Below are 16,616 nucleotides of genomic sequence, written 5' to 3'. Positions count from 1 at the left end.
AAGTTATCATGTTTAAACTTCTTACGTAGTAGGTACAATGCAAACTTACTGGAACAGCAAATGCAGAACATTAATGAATGAGAAAAACCACATGTGTTGGGTGAAAGAGAGGGTCTCGTTTAATGACATAGGATTAAATTTTGCTGCCACTGTATGCTTGCCAGCCACAGGATATGGAAGTACGCTGAACTAAAAGCTGGACAATCCTGTCCAAGGGGAGGTAACTCCTACCGTTTTAATTTTTTTCACTCTGGAAAAACACATTATTTATGACTGATTGCAACAATTGAAACTATCGATTGTTATGCAAGCTATTGACGAGACCATTGCCATTTTCATATTACTATTCATATATAAATTACTATTGTAGAGCAAATAATTGCGATAGTTTGCGATCATTACACTCCAAAAGACTCATCTGTGTCATTTCCTGTTCTGTTTGGCCTGCAATGTAGATACTGAGTAACGATGATGTTTTTTAGTTCTTATCCCTTAACCAACTCCAAAGATTAACCTTGACCCTATGCATAGTGAATGGTGCCTTAGAGCCAAGTACCAAAGGAGAAACAAGGACGAAACACAAGAATCTTGACAGGAAGGACCTCTGACATGGAGTGTATAATGTGTAATCTAAGATGAGAGACCCACCATTGATCTGAGTCCTACATATATGCCTTAATTTGCTCCTTGGTACTTGCTATCCTATAAATATAACATGTGTTTATTTGCAGTACTATGTAGCAGTATGTGTTGTCATTGTCTTTGATCAGAATTCCAGATTGATATGTCAGCTGAATAACATGTTAGGCTTACAAAAATGAAAGAATTGGTTCTCAAGCAATGGCTTTTGAAAACATAGTTAGCGGGCGGGGTTTATGTAATTTTTTTGCTTGTTCAAACAAATGTAACTAAATAAACTGCTGTGTACAATCAACCTGGGAAAGGGCACCCCTACATAAATGTATTACTTATTGAGCAAAATACATGAATACTGTATGACCATAACACCAGATGTGCAGTAAAGCAGAGCTCATGTAAAGGGAGGTAACTGCTCACTATATTGGATAGCATTGTTTATAAGTACCATGTATTGTAGCATTTCACTGCCGGGGTCATGTATTCAACATGTGGAAAATGTAGGGATTTTTTTTTTTTTTTTTTTTTTTTAAATGGAAAAAAAAACGAAAGGTGCAGCAGACTTGATGATGATGTGGGCGATGCCTGAGAACCAAGAATATATCTTTATTTAGCTTTAATGATACACGGAGATAGGCAATAGGTGTAACGTGTGTTGATAAGTTGTTGATAGTATTTCAATCATGTAGCATGTTTAATGGTACAAAGTTGTCCTTAGCATTGCAGGTAATTTCAAAGGGTAATAATTCACTTTGTGTTCATATATCCATAAATATTATTGGGAAAGGCCATCTGAATTAAAACTAGTTAGCCTGCTACAAACAAGCTGTAAAACACAACTGTTATACATTTCTAAATATATTAAATCCTGTTTACAGTAAATATGAAATCGTGTCCTATATCGATTGCCAATATATATTTTTGTTGTATCTGCTAGACGAGGGGCAGAAGCCCAAGTCTTTTTCATGAATAAATTTCTGTTCCATTCTGTTCTGTTCTGTGTTGATAATGTTCTTTTGTGTTTTACAGTTTGAGTAACTGATTGTATAAATATTTTGTATTTTAAATGATCTGGTGACAATATAGAAAATACTATACTAAGAATATAAGTTATTTGTTAATGTAAGTGTGTTCTCAATATATCTGCGTTTTTGCCATCAATAGTGAAAGATCGATAATGTCATTTAATTTCTTCTTGTTATGAAATAAATATGTTTTGGCTGATAAAAGACAAAATGTTTATATTGAGGCCAGACCAAATTCATTTCTTGTTTATACAAAGAGGCAGGAGGCAAAATGATGTTAAAAGAGCAGTATCTGTGACCAGGGGGTGTTGATGTGGAATGTGTGTTACAGAACTCAGGGCCAGACATCAAGTGGGTGGAGGGAGGCAGATCTCTCTTCAAACTTGGCATCCGACTTATGTCGACCATCTACACTCAGGTACGACACAATCACTAGTCAAGGATAAGAAACATGTCACGTAAATTAATATCCACGAAGAAATGTATTCAGTAATTTTATCACATTTTGGGCCTGTCTCTTCAAAATTCCATGGACCGCCTCCGTGGTCTTGTGGTAGAGCGTCCGCCCGGAGAGCGGAAGGTCCGGGGCTCGATCCCCGACCGCGTCATACCAAAAGACGTTAAAAGATTGTACTTGTTGTTACCCTGTCTGGCGCTCGGCATTAAGGGGCTAAAACAAGGACTGGTCGGCTCAGAGTCAGTATACTGTGTCTGAGTGGGGTATTCATGTTAAACTGCGGCATGGTATCTCAGTGAGCTAGCACTATAAATCGGCATCAGTCCGGACTAGTACAAGCAGCCACACATACACCTGCATGCACATCGCTATATAAGTGCAATAATCTTGGACGCGACGTTAAACCCAATTTCACCTCACCTCACCTCAAAATTCCATGTGAAAATATGGACATTTGAATGTGGCTGTTATGTTGTCTCCCTGGTACAACCAATGCTGTTCTGTTCTCCTCCCCAGGACCAGCATCTGCACAACTTCTTCCAGCAGTGTCAGAAGATGGAGAGTGACACCTCCCTGGCCGTCGACATGAACAGTGTCAACAAACTCAAGGTAATTGTCTCACCTGGGAAAGGTCATTTACCTTAATTCAATAATCATCACTTCATTTAATAATACACAAATGAACTGATATCATACTTGACATATTTAATGTCTCATCTAAAGATACATTGGCAACAATATTTTAGCTTTTCAGTCATGAGGCTTTCAGATTGGAAATTTTGTCGAGCACTCAGTCCAAAATGAAATGAAAAATATGATTACTGATTTAGTCATTTTCTAATTTTCTTTTTCAAAGGGGCGGTCGGGTAGCCTAGTGGTTAAAGCGTTCGCTCGTGATGCCGAAGACCCGGGTTCGATTCCCGACATGGGTACAATGTGTGAAGCCCATTTCTGGTGTCCCCCGCCGTGATATTGCTGGAATATTGCTAAAAGCGGCATAAAACCATACTCACTCACTGCAAAAATGCATTATGAGTCGTCAAGGGAGCTAAGTCTATTGCAAAACCTCAACAATTCAGTTCTGTGTGTGCAGGGAACTAGTATGTCAAGTATGATGTGATGTATGCTACTCAAAACAAGTTTAGGAACACCCACAATTGGAAGACGGTATTCACGAGCCATGACATAATTAACTATGATTTGATTTGATTTGGTCATGAAATAATCGGGTGTTCCTTAACTTCTTTTGAGTAGTATATATATGTGTTCCTATCCATCAGTTATATCATTAAATGTGTTTCATGGTTGATATTAATCCATTAATTCATTGCACCGTTCATAACTGCATTCTCATCAGTAGCTGTAGATGTATGTATAGGACTAATGCATGGAGGTAGCAACTCAACCGGTGTATGCGTCCGTACACTGGACACAGTGCAGACAGTGCAGGTGCTTGTTATTGTGTTCTCATGCCTTGTAATGAATTCATCGTCTATTTAAGCAATAAGTTTAAACAAGCATACAATTTATCCCCACAAATCAGAGTGACTCGGACGATTCAGAGAATTCCGACGACAGTTCTGATTGGTTGTCAAACTTGATAAAGGTATTTCTTCCATCCTGTCATGTGACCTGTCCTACCTGTTGTCTTCTCGGTGTCTTCTTTACGCCCTCTTGTTTTGTAATACTGTAATTTGTTTACAATAAGTGGGTTCTTTGGTAAAGTGTGTATGATAAGATTTTGTCATTTGTTTTAAGCAATCCTATATTTTCGCAAAAAATACATATAATTGGTTCTGAGGCACTTAGATTAAAATCAGTATTGTGGGATGAAATGGTCAATCCTGGGATAGTTTTAAAGTACTGTATTCGCCATAATAAGTACACGCAAATTGACGAAGGGGGGGCGTTTAATAAAAATAATTATCAAGTTAAATTTGATCTGAGAGATCTAGCAATAGAGAACAAAATGAGTTTAAATGTTTCTGGATCTGAAACATTTTCAACAATAGTTACTTAAGTACTCACGGAAATGAAAAAAAACCTGTATTTTTCGACCTCAGATCTTAAATAAATGCAGTTAATATACAAAATATGTAAATATTCAAACAACTAAATTAGTACTAATTGGTCCGTGGCACAAATACAGCGTATCAAATGTTTTTATGCCTTTTTACACGTAAAAGTGTGTAAAAATGTGAATAAAACAGACTATTGTGAAACAGGGCATAACCAGGTGTAAGTAGATCAAGGTGACCTATGACACCTTGACGACAGGTGAGAACAGGTGCATAATGCCTATAGTCTGTTTCTGCTATGTCAATTTGGACTTAGTTTTATTTTTTAATGTTGACAGTGCCGACAAATTACCTCCTGTAAAGTACATTTTGTATTGTTCACTGAGATCAAACTAGCAAATCCAGACTAGTACTTTTCAAGTTGTTTCGTTATTTCGTATTTACAGCTGCGTAACACTTTGTGTCGATTTTTAAATTGAGAAAAAGTTTTTTTTCATTTCCGTGAGTACTTTAGGCAGTTATATTCCAATTCTACTGCTGTGTTTACTTAAAAAGATCTGTAATACGCACAAGAGAATATGAATGTAAATTTTCAGGCAGTGTATTGGGAGCTTTCATTGATTGCTTACACAGATTGGTCTGGAAGTTGCTCAGGGCTTATTGGAGCAAGGTGCTTAGTACTGCGAATACAGTATATGTTTTTAGATGAAGTGACAGCCTAGTACACAGGTGTGATTAATGTTCATGCTTTGATATCAAAGCCTCAGAACCAAGAATACTTTTCTTTGTCTTAGATTAGATAAGATGTATGTTGTAAAGAAGACGGGAAAGTTTTCTCTAAGATTTGTTTTCAATTTGCTTGCTTTTTGGATCTGCAGACCCCATTTTTAGAAATTTGAATTAGGCTTAATTTTTTTATTATTATTATTAAAAGTTTCTTCCGCATATTTTTTTTAAAAAAGTGAGGAGGGAGGTCTGTCTTGGTATATAATTTTTTTTTAAACAAAAGTGATGCGGGATGATGATATCGTATGTTCATGGGTTTTCGGACATCATACAGCAGTAACTGTTACTCTGCTGTAACAGGGGATGTAGCGTCATACAGACAATGTAAATACTCTGATGATGGCTTTTTTTAAAGAGAAAGTTGTCTTTTATAAGTGAGTGAGATGTTTTACATTTATTCATTTGCTTAGCGAGAAAACTATGAATGTTTCTTAAGCGTCTGAATACCCATAAAATGGGGAATAGTTATTTTTCTCACCAAGACACAACTGAGCACATTGAACTTGGCTCTTTAATAAATGTCAGCTGTCAAGCGTGTTGATAACAGAGTATGTTTCACATTACTTGGGAAATTTAAAAATATTGGGGTTTTTTTTGTAACAAAAATGACTGACAAGCAGGATTTATAGTGACGTGACGTGTTAATACGCAAGAAACATTTTTCTATTTTTTCTTAGCCTTTGAGTTCATATTTAAAAACATTTATGTTTCTTCCCCCTCAATCTGTTAACTTGTATCAATAAAAAACAGTAGATTGATTTAAGGAGACTCTTCAAGAATCACCTTTCTTCCTTTTTTTTTCTTCCTTTTTTCACTCTACGAGTCTTTACTGGGATTACTTTTTCCTATTTTTATTTTTCAGGTTTTTATTTTTATTTTTTAATCCAATTTATTGTGGATCAATTAATTTTGCTTCAGCTAAAGAATCTTGTTGCTTTATAAAGTTTAGTTCATTTATTGTTTTCTGATTATAAAATGACTTTAAGACATGCTAATGCAGACTTGTCAAGTTTCTTTGCTTCAGTGCTTGGGGTTGTATCATTTGATGTTCGGGATTTATGACATTCAGCTTCATGCATTGGTGGCCCAGTTGTCTCAAACATCACAATGTCCTTGTAGACTAACCTCCCTTAGACATAGCAGGATCAGCTGATTGATTGTTGACATGACACATTGTCCCACATGAGGCTCACATACCATGATATAATCAGTGTTGGACCTTATCACTGATTGATTGTTGACATGACAAATAAAATTGTAAATAGGTAATTTTGCAGTAGTTAAAATTTGTATTTATCAAAAACATATGATTAACTAAGACAGAGTTGAACACTTGATAAGTATATAGATTTTACAAAGAATCAGGAGGGTATCACTATGGGTTGGCTGTGGGTTCATTTTTTATTTGATTTTGTATGAGTTTGTGTATTGTAGTCAAGGTAAGTTCCCCTACGTTATTCTGACTGTGTCTGATATGAAGACTTAGCAGAATAATACTGGATAGCAGGTTATTATTGTGGTTTATACCTCATAGCAGGGTATTATTGTGGGTTATACCTCACAACAGGTTATTATTGTGGGTTATACCTCATAGCAGGTTATTATTGTTGGTTATGCCTCATAGCAGGTTGTTATTTTGGGTTATACGAATTAGCAGGTTACTATTGTGGGTTACACCTCATAGCCGGTTATTATTGTGGGTTATACCTCACAACAGCTTATTATTATGGGTTATACCTCATAGCAGGTTATTATTGTTGGTTATGCCTCATAGCAGGTTATTATTGTTGGTTATACCTCATAGCAGGTTATTATTGTGGGTTATACCTCATAGCAGGTTATTATTGTTGATTATACCTCATAGCAGGTTAATATTGTTGGTTATGCCTCATAGCAGGTTATTATTGTGGGTTATACGAATTAGCAGGTTACTATTGTGGGTTACACCTCATAGCAGGTTGTTATTGTGGGTTATACGAATTAACAGGTTATTATTGTGGGTTACACCTCATAGCAGGTTGTTATTGAGGGTTATACAAATTAGCAGGTTATTATTGTGGGTTATACAAATTAGCAGGTTTTTATTGTGGGTTACACCTCATAGCAGGTTATTATTGTGGGTTACACCTCATAGCCGGTTATTATTGTGGGTTATACCTCACAACAGGTTATTATTGTGGGTTATACCTCATAGCAGGTTATTATTGTTGGTTATGCCTCTTAGCAGGTTATTATTGTGGGTTACACCTCATAGCCGGTTATTATTGTGGGTTATACCTCACAACAGGTTATTATTGTGGGTTATACCTCATAGCAGGTTATTATTGTTGGTTATGCCTCTTAGCAGGTTATTATTGTGGGTTATACCCCATAGCAGGTTATTATTGTGGGTTATACCTCATAGGATAAGGATTATCTTTGTTTATATGACTGGGAGTGGGTCTCACTTGAGCTTGGATCTCTTTACCATCAGGAATTGTTCATATTTATTCAACACAGTTTCATGACCATTTTCTCATTGTGAATGTTAATGAAGAGAGAATGTTAATGTTGTGTGTTCCACCTCCTTGTATGAAGTGCTCTCATCATTTTGTTGAATGAATTCTCCGTTATGAACAATGTGTATACATGATGCATAAAACAATATTAGCCATGGATGCTTGTATTTTGCTTTCCATATTGTGTGCATGAATATCTTGCCATTAATCGTACGGCAATGCATGATCATTTGATAACATGATTTCAGCTGTCAACAGTTTTGTATGGCCTTTGCATCTGATGCTTGTGGTTGCATATTATCCTAGTTTTCAGGTGGTGATTGAAAACAAAGTGACATTTTTACACAATTTCTTTGTCAATTTGCCAACAGAGAGAAAATTAGACATGTTGTCCCGTGTTGAATTAAACTTTATTATCTTACCCAAAAGTCTTAACAAAAAATTTATAGAAAAGATTTCTTTTCATTTTGTTAATATTTTAAATATATATTTTTCCACCTTTATCCATGCTCCTGTTTCATAAAGTGATCTTAGCCTTACCAGATGTAGCACTGAGGTTACTCTGTAAAACAAGGCTTAGGGCAGTATCCCTTTCCCTTAACAGTTATCTCCCTTGCATGGCCGACAGTAAAATTAAAATGTGTGATGTTATGATATATACCCTAAAATGGATATTAGGTATAGTTGTTACAGTAATATAAGGGTAAAGCTATTTTTCAGGGTGTTATCATTTGCAAAAGCGAATGGTCTTCCATTAACTGCCCGATGAAGGAGGGCAGTTTGAAAGACCGAGGGCTTCTGCAAATGATAATGCCCTGGAAAATAGCATTTCCGTTATTATAGCTAAAATGGATAGAATTTCAAATAAAAACAAATGACAATATCAGTTTTGAAACATTTACTGCAATCAACACACAACTAATGTCACTGACCCGCTTTTACAAATATGGAAACGTCATAGAACAAACCAGATGACGTCACAGTTGAACATCAATATGACGTCACCTAACAACGAACGTGATAATGGCCTATCGTCAAGCAATATGAGGGCATTATCAAGTTACAGTGACCCCCTCATTTCTGATAACATACAGGCGCTTAAATGATAATGCTATCCATTTTAGCTATAATAGCTGATATGATATATCTGTGAGGCTCCTTATTCATGCCTAGACAAGATTAGAATGGATTTCAGTAAATAATTTGCCTGGTCAACACTTGATTGTTTACAGGCCACATCAATATAACAGAAAAATTACTGATTGTGTGGTTAAACCACATTCACTCACTCACCCTATGTTGCCATGGTTGCTGACATGTGTGGCTGTGTTTCAGTCCCTGCTGGCGGTGGAGGTCTCTGTCTACATCCAGTTCCTCCCCACCCTCCTCAACCAGCTCTTCCACCTCCTTGCCCGCACCGCCAACGAGGATGTCGGCATCAACGCCGTCAGGTTCGCTCACCAGCCATTTTATAGCTCTCCATAAACATGTGTTACATGCTTTGATAATTTTCAGAATCTGTCTGATCAGATTGTCTTGATGTGTATGGTGATCCATAATGTGCCGCTCAGAGTTTGTATCCCTTAGATGTGCCAGGATCTGCTTTTAATAGGTTGTATGTATCTGAGTATCACTAAAATGGTAATCATCCTCAATCTATAACACTTCAGGCTTTCCTCTCACAGTAAACTGACAAATATAAGTAAAATACTGTTCAAAGTGACCCATGAAGATTCGGGTAGAGAATAGGTCTTCAACAACCCATGACTAAAAGCGGCGTAAAATCAAACTCACTCACTCAACAACACATGCTTGTTGTAAGAGGCGACTAATGGGATAGGGTGGTCAGGCTCACTGACTTGGTTGATGCATGTCATCGTATCCCAACTGTGTAGGTCAATGCTCATGGTGTCAATCACTGGATTGTCTGGTCCAGACTCGATTATTTACAGACTGCCGTCATGCAGCTGGAATATTGCTGAGTGCGATGTTAAGCAACAAACAAACAAACTGTTCAAAGTGAACTACTGTCTGATGTATGTGTTGTGTCCACAGAGTGCTGATCCATGTGGTGTCAGAAGTCCACGACAACAGCAAGGAGGAACTTCTCCAGAAATATGTCAAGGTTAGTAGCCAACAACAATCCATGCCCCTGGGGAACGCTGAAGTGCATTCCCAGCCAAGTTTAGGAATTATGGCTGGGACGATACACTGACTGTACGATCCGATTCGTATCACGATACTTTGCTCATGATCCAATATATATCATGGTACTTTGCTCATGACGCAATATGTATCATGATACTTTGCTCATGATCCGATACGTATCTTTGTACTTTGCTCATGATCCAATACGTATCTTTGTACTTTGCTCATGATCCAATACGTATCTTTGTACTTTGCTCATGATCCAATACGTATCTTTGTACTTTGCTCATGATCCAATACGTATCTTTGTACTTTGCTCATGATCCGATACGTATCATGGTACTCTGCTCATGATCCGATACATATCATTGTACTTTCTCATGATTCAATACGTATCTTTGTACTTTGCTCATGATTCAATACGTATCATGATACTGGATTGTTGCTTATGCTTTCAGTCACTTGTCTACCTGGTCCAGACTTGATTGTTTATAGATTGCCATTAGTAGTGGGGAGAAACACCTATGCGTCAGTGGAAGCAATTTTTTACTTCTCGATACAAATATTGATCACAATCGCACACTAAGTAAAAAGTATCGATTCTTACCCTAAATGTATTCTTTAATAAATGCTACACCAAATACTAATTTCTAGTGAAAACGAGTAGTGAAAATGTAAATATCTTCATTCATTGCGCCATACTTGACACTGCCAACTGTGAATTGTTAGTGTGCCAGGTATTTTGGCATCCTGTCTATGGAAAAGATGGCTTACGCACCACAGATAAGAGCACATACAAGTATTGTGATACGTATCAGATCGCATAGTTGGTATATCGCATATCGTCCCAGTCCTAGTTGTCATGGTGTAGCTGGAGTATGGTTTTAAACAACACTCATGCAGTCACTCACTCCCATCGAACATAATGATCATTTCCAATGCTGTTCAGTATATGTGATATATGCATTATCTATATGCCCCCTGGGGATTACAGGTTCGAATAGCTGCCCAGCAGCCTATGCTTGCCATGTGAGGCAGCTAAATGGATCAGGTTGTCAGATTTGGTGGCCTGGTTTGTTGCATGTCATGGTACCATGATGGCGTGGGTATTGCCTTTATATCTACCACCGGTTTGTTCATTCGGCCTCACATTCGATTAATTCCAGGTCACCTTCATATGGCTGGAATATTGCCCCTGTTGATTGGCTGTTCCATTCATTGATTGTTGATTGGCTGTTCTATTCATTGATTGTTGATTGGCTGTTCCACTCATTGATTGTTGATTGGCTGTTCCATTCATTGATTGTTGATTGGCTGTTCCATTCATTGATTGTTGATTGGCTGTTACATTCATTGATTGTTGATTGGTTGTTACATTCATTGATTGTTGATTGGCGGTTACATTCATTGATTGTTGATTGGCTGTTACATTCATTGATTGTTGATTGGCGGTTACATTCATTGATTGTTGATTGGCTGTTAAATTCATTGATTGTTGATTGGCGGTTACATTCATTGATTGTTGATTGGCTGTTACATTCATTGATTGTTGATTGGTGGTTACATTCATTGATTGTTGATTGGCTGTTACATTCATTGATTGTTGATTGGCTGTTACATTCATTGATTGTTGATTGGCTGTTACATTCATTGATTGTTGATTGGCTGTTACATTTATTGACTGTTGATTGGCGGTTACATTCATTGATTGTTGATTGGTTGTTACATTAATTGATTGTTGATTGGCGGTTACATTCATTGATTGTTTATTGGTTGTTACATTCATTGATTGTTGATTGGCTGTTATATTCATTGATTGTTGATTGGTTGTTACAGTACATCTTCCGTCCTGACCCGGTTCAGAAGGGCAGCAAGCAGAAGACAGTCCACGAGGAGCTGGCAAGGAGTCTGACGTCCATGCTGCGCCCGGCCAATGCAGACCCGCTCGTCATACGCAAGTTCCTGGAGCACGCCTGGTTCATCTTCGAGATACTTATCAAGAGTATGACACAGTACCTGATTGACACGGACAGGGTCAAGGTGAGTTATAGATCATGGTCAAGGTTATTGTGAGGATTTTCATGGCGCTCATCCGAAGTATTCCACAGTACCTGGACATGGTTTCAAACATGTGTCACTCAACATTATATTTGTTACTCTGTAAGTTCATGATGATAAGAAAGTAATGTTAATTGTGGAGTTTTTTACTCTCCCTTATCTAATTGGAGGGATGAGAATTTTCCGTGGATTCGCAAATTTTAGTGACCACAAATTTGTTAAAATCTAATCACTTTCCCCATAAACACCCCCAAATTACGGACCACGCTCCAAGTTTCAGCTGAAAAGGAAAAAATCCATTCTAATCTCAGTAAATGTTTTTGTTCTCCTGCATGAGATTGATGCTACTCTGACTCTATGCTGCAGATGCCTAGGAATGAGAGATTTTCCCCGGACTACCAGTACCGTGTACAGAACCTGCTCCAGATCGTGGTGACGCTTATCTCACAGCGACACCAGGAGGAGGGCACGCAAAACGCCAACAGGAGCCTTGCGTTCTTTGTCAAGGTAAACATTCCATCATCTTCTCATTAACTCAATCATCCTCTCATTAACTCAATCATCCTCTCATTAACTCAATCATTCTATCAGTAACTCAATCATTCTATTAGTAACTCAATCATCCTCTCAGTAACTCAATCATCCTCTCAGTAACTCAATCATTCTATCAGTAACTCAATCATCCTCTCATTAACTCAATCATTCTACCAGTAACTCAATCATTCTACCAGTAACTCAATCATCCTCTCATTAACTCAATCATCCTCTCATTAACTCAATCATTCTACCAGTAACTCAATCATCCTCTCATTAACTCAATCATCCTCTCATTAACTCAATCATCCTCTCATAAACTCAATCATCCTCTCAGTAACTCAATCATCCTCTCATTAACTCAATCATCCTCTCATTAACTCAATCATCCTCTCATTAACTCAATCATCCTCTCAGTAACTCAATCATCCTCTCATTAACTCAATCATTCTATCATTAACTCAATCATCCTCTCATTTACACACTCTCAGTAACTCAATCATCCTCTCATTAACTCAATCATCCTCTCATTAACTCAATCATCCTCTCAGTAACTCAATCATTCTATCAGTAACTCAATCATTCTATCATAAACTCAATCATCCTCTCAGTAACTCAATCATCCTCTCATTAACTCAATCATCCTCTCATTAACTCAATCATCCTCTCATTAACTCAATCATCCTCTCAGTAACTCAATCATCCTCTCATTAACTCAATCATTCTATCATTAACTCAATCATCCTCTCATTAACTCAATCATCCTCTCAGTAACTCAATCATCCTCTCAGTAACTCAATCATCCTCTCATTAACTCAATCATCCTCTCATTAACTCAATCATCCTCTCATTAACTCAATCATTCTATCATTAACTCAATCATCCTCTCATTAACTCAATCATCCTCTCAGTAACTCAATCATCCTCTCAGTAACTCAATCATCCTCTCAGTAACTCAATCATCCTCTCAGTAACTCAATCATCCTCTCAGTAACTCAATCATCCTCTCGGTAACTTAATCATCCTCTCAGTAACTCAATCATTCTATCAGTAACTCAATCATTCTATCAGTAACTCAATCATTCTATCATAAACTCAATCATCCTCTCAGTAACTCAATCATCCTCTCATTAACTCAATCATCCTCTCATTAACTCAATCATCCTCTCATTAACTCAATCATCCTCTCATTAACTCAATCATCCTCCCATTAACTCAATCATCCTCTCATTAACTCAATCATCCTCTCATTAACTCAATCATCCTCTCAGTAACTCAATCATCCTCTCATTAACTCAATCATTCTATCAGTAACTCAATCATTCTATCAGTAACTCAATCATCCTCTCATTAACTCAATCATCCTCTCATTAACTCAATCATTCTATCAGTAACTCAATCATCCTCTCATTAACTCAATCATCCTCTCATTAACTCAATCATCCTTTCAGTAACTCAATCATCCTCTCATTAACTCAATCATCCTCTCATTAACTCAATCATTCTATCAGTAACTCAATCATCCTCTCATTAACTCAATCATCCTCTTGGTAACTCAATCATCCTCTCAGTAACTCAATCATTCTATCAGTAACTCAATCATTCTATCATAAACTCAATCATCCTCTCAGTAACTCAATCATCCTCTCATACTGTCCCTTGGGTCCTCAACAACCTATGCTGGTTGTAAGAGGTGACTAAATGGATTGGGCGGTCAGATTGCATGAGTTGGTTGATGGCTTGTCAACGTCCCCTGACAGAGTTAGAGCAGTGCTCCTAATATCAATCACTGGATTGCCTGGTCCAGACATGATTATCAACAGGCCGTCATCATATAGGTGGAATACTGCTGAGTGCTGTGTTTAACAACAAACAAATAAACATTCCCTCATTCACTCATGCCATGTTAATGTTTCAGAACTGTTTCACATTAATGGACCGAGGCTTTGTGTTCAAGTTGGTGGCCAAGTACATCGAAATCTTCAATGTTGCCAACAACAAGGTAGGTATTTTAACGATGAGAAGCAAAATCAGGGAAATAAATAATCTGGCTCTCTTTCCCTTTCTCCTCTTCTTGTTTCTGTAACAGACGTGGTGCTGAGGGAGTGTAACTAACACAAGGTTTCCTGTGTGGGAAGTTGACTGTTACACTGTTGGCGTTTACTTTTGTTAACATTGTGTGTTTACTACTGTTACTGTTACTGTTACTGTTACTGTGATGTTTGAAGGAACTTTGGAAGCTGTATGATCAGAGCAAGAACCCCTCGTGTTCTGCTGACACGACATGTTTGGTGGTAAGAATTTACACAGCTTGCTGACCTAGACACTGATACGTGGCTCTTTGTTATCTGTGAAGACTAAATGTGTATACTCTTTAGTTTTCCTAAGCCTATTTGAGAAATTCAATACCGTATTCGACGTAATAAGCACCCAGGGTGCTCTTAAAATTAGAAATAGGGGGCTCTTATTAGTATATAACTTTCGTGAGAGAAAAAACAGAGTTGAAAGTTTGTAAATTTCGTGTTTTATGCTGACAGCCTGAAATGATACAAAAGAAAAGTCTGTGCGTATATACACGACAGATATATTTTTCTAGAATTTAATTGCCTGTAGTTAAGGGTGCATATACACGAATAAATAAGTCTTGTGTACATTGAACAATCGGAAGGGGTGCCAATGGGGATTGTTCACCAGCCAATATATTAGCAAAAATCGCCGTGGGCGCTTATTAGAGCGGGGCGCTTATTACATCGAATACGGTAATTTGCACATTCCCATAGCTGACATATTTCAAGGAAACTGTTCAACAAAGTTGTTTTTGTCAAGATAACAAGTTGCCACACGTAGTTGTCCAATTGGATGTCACCTGAACCAGAGGTTCATGTGAGCTAATGCCTTGGCATGGTGTCTGTCGTCTAACAATCCATCTGTTTGTGTGAATGTTTCATTTTCTGTATCTCCTCTCAAACCAAAGGCATGTGATGCTGACACTAGAGAGGCAGGCAATGTTGTTCCCTAAAGATCCTCACAGATTTCCATCCAATCAGAATTTAAGCATGGCTGTGTTACGGCTGCCAAATTGAAAATGTCATTTTTGATCAGTATTCAGGCATTGTTTTATCATGAAATTTGATAATGCATACATAGTTGGTAGCAAATTAACTAATTAAGAAAATGAACAACTTCTGGTTTATTGTATATAGCGATGTTTTTTTATGTAGATTCTTACACCGTTATCAAGAGTTTATCCAGAAGTTGTTCTCCTTAAAGTTCAGCGGTAGAAACTAACAGTTTCAGTCCACTAGTCCTTATAATGATAACGTATAGCAAAACCCTTAAAAATGGCAAATTTCTACTAGTCCTTATGATACCCTAACTATTGGGCAGTTTGTCAAGGACTACAGGACTAGTGCAAATTGTAACGCTGAAGTTGTATGTTTTCTTATGTATTCACCAACTTCTAGAATGCCTATCGAACAGAAAGTTAGTAATGGTATGACGGAGGCTGAAACTACCCACAGTTTCTGATTTCTATCTTGCTATGACAGCCTCCCTGGTCTAGTGGTAGAGCGTCCAAGCAGCCACACACACACATACACGTGCATGCACATCGCTATATTAAGTGCAATAATTTTGGACATGACGTTAAACCCCATTTCACCTCACCTCACCTCACCTCACCTCACCTCACCTCACCTCACCTCACCTCACCTCACCCCACCTCACCCCACCTCACCCCACCTCACCTCACCCCACCTCACCTCACCTCACCTATCTTGCTATGTGTGCTGCAGGTTGAATTAACTTCCAGGAATGTTGGGTTAAGGTATTGACTCACCTCCTGTCCTTATTCACCATGGGGGCACACATGGCCCAGTCATCCAAGGCGCCGTATTTCGCTCTACAGAGTTGCGTCCCTTGGGCACGCCAGAAACCTATGATTGTGGGTTCGAATCCCGGTTCACCCCGATTATGTTTCTCAGCATCATACCCCTGCTTGTGGGTTTCACCGAAGTGGTAAACATCTGAGACCTGTATCACTTCGGGCTTTCCTCCCTCATTAAGCTGACACGCCGTGATATAACTGGAATACTGTTAAAAGCTGTGTTAAACCCAACTCACTCACTCACTTATTATTCACCGTAGTAAGCTCCAGGGTGCTTAGGAAGTTGATAAATGGGTGTGCGTATCAAAACCATCCACAAGTTAAATTTGATTTCAAGACGTCAATCGGTTATACAGGGAACAAGCTAAATTCAAACATCACTGAATCTAACAAAACTATAATAGTTAGTATAGATACAAGACATATATATATCCCCTCTGGGCTTCTGTTTTCTGCAAAACATTTGTATTTTACACAAGAAAATATGAACTGTCATGTCAATTTTCAGTCTTATACAGGGTAGCTTATATAGATTACTTACATACTGGACTAGGAGTTGGTCAGGGTGTG

At 37.9% G+C, this 16,616-nt stretch overlaps 1 protein-coding gene across 24 annotated transcripts in view; it reads left to right on the top strand.

Annotated features, from left to right (window-relative positions):
* Positions 1–16,616, top strand: part of LOC124119718 (dedicator of cytokinesis protein 9-like) — a 190,253-nt gene that overhangs the window by 96,329 nt on the left and 77,308 nt on the right. For 16 of the 24 annotated variants that reach the window (XM_046482323.2, XM_046482344.2, XM_046482325.2 and 13 more), the window contains exons 20-28: positions 1,993–2,079; positions 2,635–2,727; positions 3,662–3,724; positions 8,756–8,871; positions 9,476–9,545; positions 11,405–11,608; positions 11,993–12,133; positions 14,079–14,162; positions 14,389–14,454. In XM_046482323.2, the coding sequence (XP_046338279.2) occupies positions 1,993–2,079; positions 2,635–2,727; positions 3,662–3,724; positions 8,756–8,871; positions 9,476–9,545; positions 11,405–11,608; positions 11,993–12,133; positions 14,079–14,162; positions 14,389–14,454 (924 nt within the window). The remainder of the gene's footprint in view (positions 1–1,992; positions 2,080–2,634; positions 2,728–3,661; positions 3,725–8,755; positions 8,872–9,475; positions 9,546–11,404; positions 11,609–11,992; positions 12,134–14,078; positions 14,163–14,388; positions 14,455–16,616) is intronic. The other 8 variants (XM_046482337.2, XM_046482345.2, XM_046482342.2 and 5 more) reach the window with 3 other exon arrangements.

Source organism: Haliotis rufescens, unplaced genomic scaffold (assembly GCF_023055435.1).
Source record: "Haliotis rufescens isolate VD_foot unplaced genomic scaffold, xgHalRufe1.0.p SCAF_9, whole genome shotgun sequence".
Taxonomy (NCBI): Eukaryota; Metazoa; Mollusca; class Gastropoda; order Lepetellida; family Haliotidae; genus Haliotis; species Haliotis rufescens.
Note: the sequence above shows the minus strand (reverse complement) of the source record. Positions and strands in the feature narration are given on the sequence as shown.